This window comes from Zingiber officinale, chromosome 9A (assembly GCF_018446385.1).
Source record: "Zingiber officinale cultivar Zhangliang chromosome 9A, Zo_v1.1, whole genome shotgun sequence".
In the NCBI taxonomy this organism is placed as follows: domain Eukaryota; kingdom Viridiplantae; phylum Streptophyta; class Magnoliopsida; order Zingiberales; family Zingiberaceae; genus Zingiber; species Zingiber officinale.
In genome coordinates, this window is record NC_056002.1 from 101,585,335 (window position 1) to 101,592,126 (window position 6,792).

Genomic DNA, 6,792 nt, shown 5'->3' on the forward strand with positions numbered 1-6,792 from the left:
ACTGTTGTTGAAGACCCTGTTATTAAAGGTAGACGCTCAAAGACAACGGTGAAAAATTGTTGTCTTTGAAGGAAAAGATAACAGTTTTTCACCGTTGTAAAACTGTTGTCTTTGGGCACCCCTTTTAATAACATGATATTTAATAACAGTTTTAAATGAGTTACGACAACGATGAAAAATCGTTGTTATTAAGTTTTTTTCTTGTGGCAGCTGAGATAGATGGCCTGTAAATATCGAGTGTGATATTTAATTATGAAAATTGAAATATTTAAGAAGTGGAATATTTGTTCAATGATATGGATGTATAAATATTTGGAAGAAATATTTACGCTCGACTGCTGCGAGTGCGAGTCGGTCATTTCCAGATTAATTAATTGATTAAAAAAGACTCCCGAACTGAATACGGGATGTGCTACGCTGCGCGCTGGTGTCGGTGTGAGCGCGAGAGCGCAGAGGAAGCAAAAGGAGAGGGATGGACGTCGCGATTTTAGACGGATCGGCAGTGCGATCCGTCGTCGGCGACGAGGTGGCCTTCAACCCGAGCATCTACGAGCGGCTCGCGGTGCTCGAGCTCAACGGCGGCGGCGGCGTCGGCGTCCTCTCCGGCGCCCCTGATTCCTTCCGCCTCCTCAAGCCTCACTTCGGCCTAGATCGCCGCCTTCTACAACTCCATCCTCGTCGACATCGACCGCGACGAGCTTCGCTCCAGTATTCGCAAACATCCTTCTCGCCATCGGCGACTCCCCGATCCAGGTCATCCTGGAGGAGCACGAACCTGGACCCAGGCCCCGGCAGCAGGCGGTCGGTCTCGAGGCCTCGCAGATCGCCGCTGCTTCCCCTTTCTTGATGGTGCTTTCTAACGTTCACCGGTTACCGCGGAGCAGCGGACCTCTCCTTCCCCCGAGCAGTGAACATCTCTAGCATCCGTTAGGGGACGAGCTTCGTGGGTGCCTAGTTGCGTGCCACGTTTCAGGTGCTTTATTTATTGTATTGTTCAATTCGTGGTCTAAAAAAAAATAATATACTGATAAAAAAAGAAAATATTTTATTTATTTATTAAACAGACCAGAAAGTTTAATTAATTAAAAAAAAGAGCTAAGAATTACGAGGAAATAGGATTAATCATAGGCACAAATCCAAACTCAGGCGTTTCGAAGGCGCTGATGGAGAAGCAGAGTCAGTGAAACCGTTACCGTTCCCAGCAACGTGACCTCCTCCTCGGGAATCCGCTGATTGATCCGCTGCTGCTGGTCCTCCTCCTCGTCTTGTCGTCAATGGGAACGCTGTGATACGCGAGTCCACGCTGGGCACCCCACCGGGAACCCCGCCCGGCCGCCGGATTCCCCGCCAGGAGCTGCCGCCGAGGGTCTGGCCCGGCGCCGTCAGGCCGTCGTAGAAACCAGTGGCAGCATGGAACGGTGCTGGCACGCTGACGTGGTGGTGGTGATAGTTGAGGAGGCCGTAGAAGTGGTGGCGGTCGGCGGCGGCCCAATCACCGTGGTGGGCCTGGAGGTGAGCCCGCTTCGCGTGCTGGCGCTCGCGCTTGTGGGCGTTCTGGTGCCCGCCTAGGGCTTGCGAGGTCGGGAATTGGCGACAGCAGTAGTGGCACTCGAACTTACGCGCTCTCTCGCCGCCTCCGTTGGTGATCGATGAATTGGTGATGGTGGAGTGGTCTTTGGTGGTGTTGATCTCTTCTTCTGTGCTGTGGCAACTGGGGACTTCGATGCCGAAGAGGCGGATGGTCGAGGCGTTGCCGCCAGTGGCGGGTTTCGGGGTGGTAGGTCTGGTGAAGGGAAGCTGGGCGAATGAGTCTACGGCGCCCATGAAATCGTGCGCCATAGGCTCGCTCATCTTTTTAGATGCTGCTTGCTAGCTGTATGATGAATTGCCTCAGTCGATTTTAGGCAGTACGTCTAGGTATGGAGGACGAAAGGAGAGGTGATGGTACAACAAAGGCTATATCTTTTGCCCCTTATTCTGTTTGATCCTAATTCATTTGACTGATGAGGCTCACTAAGATGATGGTGCTTGGTATCCCACTTTCACCTGCAGTAAGGAGGAGGATGGCGCTGTGACGTGTTCTGTCTATTAAGAACACTCAGAATGAGGGAGGGAGCGTAATATCGACAATGAAGCTGATCACATTTTTGATAGCAGTACCGACTAGAGATGTAGAGGCTGTTGCTTGTGGTTGAATGATTGAGTCGGTATGGTGGAGCTGGCTTTTAGCTTGTCAAAAAACCACTAAATACCACGATAAAACTACAGAATCACCTCTCCATGGTCAATCTGCTCCTCTTTTTATTCTGTTCAATTTTCTACTTCACAACTTTGGCTTTCATGCATGTGTAAGAGGCTAGCACAGACAGCAGCGGAGGAACAAGTACGTGACCACCTCTCTCTCTCTCTCTCTCTCTCTCTCTCTCTGTTGCTGTGTTTACCCACGCCTCAGCCCCCACGGGCGGGATCAACCGGTTATGACATGGTATTCTTGCAACATGGGTCGGGAGGTCGAAGGTCTGCGCCATGTCATCGCCGGGCCCGTATTCACCGTGATTTACTCCCTCTCATACTCGTGGGGCAGGGGTGAGGGGGCCGCTGGGCGGCGGGACCCGCCTTTTGCAACATGTGTTTACCCACGCCTCAGTTTTGGAAACAACTCCATTTGGCACTGTCTTTAATCTGTAGCTGTTGCCTATTTATATCTGGTGGCTGGATGCTGCAGAGCACGGCAAGTGGTCCTGGAGAAAGAAAGGTATGTGCTGCTTCTTGATAGTTAATTTGCTTATGTTTATTTGCATCTTATGCTATCAAGTCTTCCTGCGGGCATGTTTTAAGGGGTGCGTGTTGACTTAGGGACGGGTTGGCGGAGGCGTTGGGGGCGAGTGAATCGCCTTTTGCCACAATGTTTTAAGGGGGACAGCATGTATCATGACTTGGTCAAAATTCTGCTTCATTTGGCTCAGAATTTAGCACGTAGACATATCATCAAAGCCATTATGAAGGAAAAACGCTATCAAAAGTATTACAAAGATGCCTGGTATGGCTAAAGTTAATAGGTAGTTATATCATGCAGATACTATCCTATGCAGCGGGTATTAATCTTGAGGCTAACAAAAGGACCTCCTTGTAATTATCATGGAAAAACACAGCCTTGGTATTGTTAGCAAATAATCTGTTTTTATAGGTGTACCTGTCCACGCACTTCACTTCTTGCATTGGTATGGGCCATAAAAGACAAATTTCATGCATATAACAAGGTAAGATTGATGCAAATTTCATCTAGCTGTAGTATGTAGAATCCTTTGGGGCATCTATCTGTCCAGTTTATTGATGGCTGTATGTATATATGTGTCTAAAAACATTGGTTCAGTAATCTGAGTTTTTGCCATTGTCCTTGGAAGTCTGAGGTAGACAACGACGAAAAACTACAGGACCACAGTGAAACATTTTTAGCCAAAATTTATTGTGCATGTATGCATATCTAAACTAAGTTATTTTCTTAACTAGACAAAAATCGAAGTCATTTCAAGAACAGCTGAGCTCATAAAAGTCAGTGTCAAAATTGAAGGTTGATGTTAAGTTCATTTGTCTGCCAATAATGGATACATCAAGGAATGAAGGAAACCACAATTTTAGGATGTCTGTTTTTTAGCTTGAGACATGCGCTGGATGAATGATGGTCGTAGAACAAGACTCTTGCCTATGTGAGATAAAAGGGCCGGCCACTTAGCAGGGTCATTTAGGCTCTCTGACTAATTCTTGATTACTTTAGTAGTAAGATGGAAAACCTTATTCTTGTGCTAAAGCTCCCTGCCACTCCCTCTTTGTCTCTATAACTAAATATCTTTTTGGTAAAAAAGAGGTTACTTTGTCCATGCATGCCAGACATAGTCTGTAATTGTTCCCTCTTATTTATTACTGCTGATGCTTCATCTTTTTCTGCTTTCTTCTCCCTCATTTGTACTCTGCACTGGTCCTGTGAAATGGACACAACAGAAACCATAAATCCACTGTAGTTCTCTGGATTATTAATCCACCTAAAAAAACAACCCTTGTGATAACCAAATTCAAACTAAGTCATGCTCCACTAACTTATTACCAACATGTACCACTCTAGGATTCATGTAAGCTCGTTTTCTCCATAACTCCATAATTACTGATTGCATACCCACTTGATCCATTGGCTTTCATGGTGGACAAAGGACATACTTGTTACATAGATCTTTCCTAACATATTTGCTTCACGTGATTACACACGCACAATCATGCTGAGATCCATTAGTGGCAAAGGGAGGAACTATTTAATAAGGAAAAGTTCTAAAACATTCCCAAATTATGGCTGGTTGTAAAGAGATGAACTCATTTCTAGCTACAGAAACTTGAAGAAGGGCACATCACATACATATCATGAACTCTAACATTGAATCAATATTGAACTAAACTTTGAAGAAGAGGATCTTTTGGAACATGATTAACCCCTAATCAATTCCAAGAGAGCTGGTTCTGTGCATTAATACTTTGGTGGCCTTTTCAAGGCATGAAGTGGTTGTGCTGCTGGCAGAGAGATATAATCTTTTAGGACCACTAAGGAAGGAGTGGGGTCACAACAAGGCCTCTTAGATCAAATAAATTGAAGTTGTCTTCTGATGAAGCCAAAAAAGAAATGAAAGTGAACTGTAGGTGCCTCTTTGGTCGTCTGCTATGATTAGGCTTGTAGGCACTGTTGCTTCAAAATGATTTGGCTTCCTTTCTAAACCATGATTTAAGATGATTGAATAGCCCTTGTCATTGCCACTCCCTTTCTCTCCTGTCACTATTCTTTACCTTTTGCTGTTTTTACCACCTAATTTTAGTTCCTAAGGTTTGTTGTAATTAGATTGAAAGGTCACACTTACTCTGTGGAAAAAACAATGCACCTCTAGGAAATGTGCTTGAAATTCTAAAAGTTAGTTGGATTAAGTGGGTGCCAAATTGTAATAGGAGAAATGGAGGATCCAATTCCAGCTAAGGTGGATATAAATTCAGTATGAAATCCTTTATAAATCCCTCTTCTGGTGGGTATATACGTACTTATTTTCTTTATCTCATATTCATTTCTTTATTGTGTGTATTCATTTTTAGATTATTTGCATCAATTTTCCAAATCCTAACCTGCATCCACTTTTTTATTGGACATCTGTACTGATTCTTTAGTTCATAGAATATATATTTGGTTACAAACAACATGCCAACACCTTTATAAGACTTTTGATAATATAGGTCTCCGTAGAATATTTGCAGGCTTGCTGCTTGCATAATTATCCCAAGAAAGCCACAAAGAAGACCTGCTTATATATTTGACATGCATGGTAGCTACATATGTCCGTGCTTTTTGGCATCTAGATATCTGCATTTCACTTTGTCAATGTTTGGATGCTGCAGAAATTTGATAGGATAATAGTAAACGGTCAATGATAGGGAGGTTTAGAAATTAAATAACGCTAATAGGGAAAATGCTAGTATTACATGCAAAACCAATCTAACCAAGTCATACCAATGTCCCGTGTATATTGATTATTAGTGACCATGCTTTTTTAAAATGATCATATCTGCCAGATTAAAACAGGTGGTCCTCAATGGGTTTGTTTTCCTATTTTACTACACGTTTATATTTTAGAGTACAGTTAAGCAAACTAAGAGTATCCACATCTTCTCTAAACATAGAATTTATCTTAAATTTTATCTTTTACGTAATAAAAATCTTTGCATCAGCTACCCTATCTATTCCCTAAATTTAGATTTCATGAATAGTACTTTAAATTTAGGGAATGAAATCCATTTATTAAATATTAAAATATTATTTAGAGAGAGAAAAAATAAAGGGAATGGATTGAGTAATGAAAAGTAGATATTTCATAGGGGAAGAGAAAAAATAATAAAAAAAGTGGAAGAGAGAGAAGAAAATAATAAAAAATGAAGATAATGAAAATTTTAGGATAGTTGATGTAGTGTGTAGTGAAAAGTGATTATCTAAATTTAAAGTCGGTAGTTTATCCCAAATTTTAGATATATTATAGAGAAATTGGTGTGGATGCTCTAATAAAGCCATCTATCTTTGTTTACCCTTAATTGCATTATTATGTGAAGTGTAGGTTTTGTGTTTGATCATTATCATCATCCATATCAGTCTGCATCAACATCAGCCATCTATCTTTGTTACCCTTAATTGCTTTTATTTGACTGTCTGAGTTCTATCCCAGGGGATGACAGTTCATGAAGATTTCATGGAGATGGCACATTTGATGATCAAGTCGATCTGGATCATTTATGTCGTCAACAAGGCCCCAATTTGGCAGCATGAGGACACGGCACGAAGATACTTAGATATCCACATTTCTTTCTATTCATGTTTGCTTTGTTAACTAACACCTTGGATTAGTTTATTTTTTTACAATGACTTCTAAACAAGAAGGAAACTTTAGTCTTAATCTCCATTTGCCGGTGGTGACTTGCACAAAATGCAAACACCAGAAGGAATTTCCTCAGCTACAGATTTCTCCTATGCCTAGATCAGAAACGCTTCATGTGATGTGACAAAGTTAAAGGTAATGGTGGATCAGTGGAATATATCTTTTGACATAGCTTTGCTTCTTTCTAGTCTTTGCCTCTACCAAGACCAATTGCTCCTTTTCCCCCCTTTCGTGTTCTTTCAGTTCGTCTCAAAATGCAGAGGTAATGATGAAGCGTTGCACGCACATCCCTGGCAATGATTCTTGGTTAGTTTACTTAACCTTCAAAAATCATATTTGT

The 6,792-nt window shown here is 42.3% G+C and overlaps 2 protein-coding genes across 2 annotated transcripts; one reads left to right on the forward strand and one right to left on the reverse strand.

The window, feature by feature from the left end:
* Window positions 1-359: 359 nt before the first annotated feature.
* LOC122021062 lies at window positions 360-6,470 on the forward strand. Its single transcript, XM_042579138.1, has 6 exons — window positions 360-973; window positions 1,147-2,383; window positions 2,689-2,755; window positions 2,857-3,040; window positions 3,188-3,260; window positions 6,243-6,470. The coding sequence occupies exons 2-6, from the start codon at window positions 2,345-2,347 to the stop codon at window positions 6,402-6,404; spliced, it is 525 nt and encodes a 174-aa protein (XP_042435072.1). The 5' UTR covers window positions 360-973; window positions 1,147-2,344; the 3' UTR covers window positions 6,405-6,470.
* LOC122019395 (zinc finger protein 8-like) lies at window positions 1,123-1,839 on the reverse strand. The gene has a single exon (XM_042576865.1). It carries the CDS (start codon window positions 1,837-1,839, stop codon window positions 1,123-1,125), a length of 717 nt encoding a protein of 238 aa, XP_042432799.1.
* Window positions 6,471-6,792: the final 322 nt, after the last annotated feature.

Coding starts and splice junctions, on each gene's coding strand:
- LOC122019395 (XM_042576865.1), bottom strand. CDS start 1,839: ATGGCGCACGATTTCATGGGCGCCGTAGACTCATTCGCCCAGCTTCCC.
- LOC122021062 (XM_042579138.1), top strand. CDS start 2,345: ATGTGTAAGAGGCTAGCACAGACAGCAGCGGAGGAACAA. Junction 2,756..2,856: donor GTGGTCCTGGAGAAAGAAAG/GTATGTGCTGCT, acceptor GTGTTGACTTAG/GGACGGGTTGGCGGAGGCGT. Junction 3,041..3,187: donor AAGTATTACAAAGATGCCTG/GTATGGCTAAAG, acceptor CTGTTTTTATAG/GTGTACCTGTCCACGCACTT.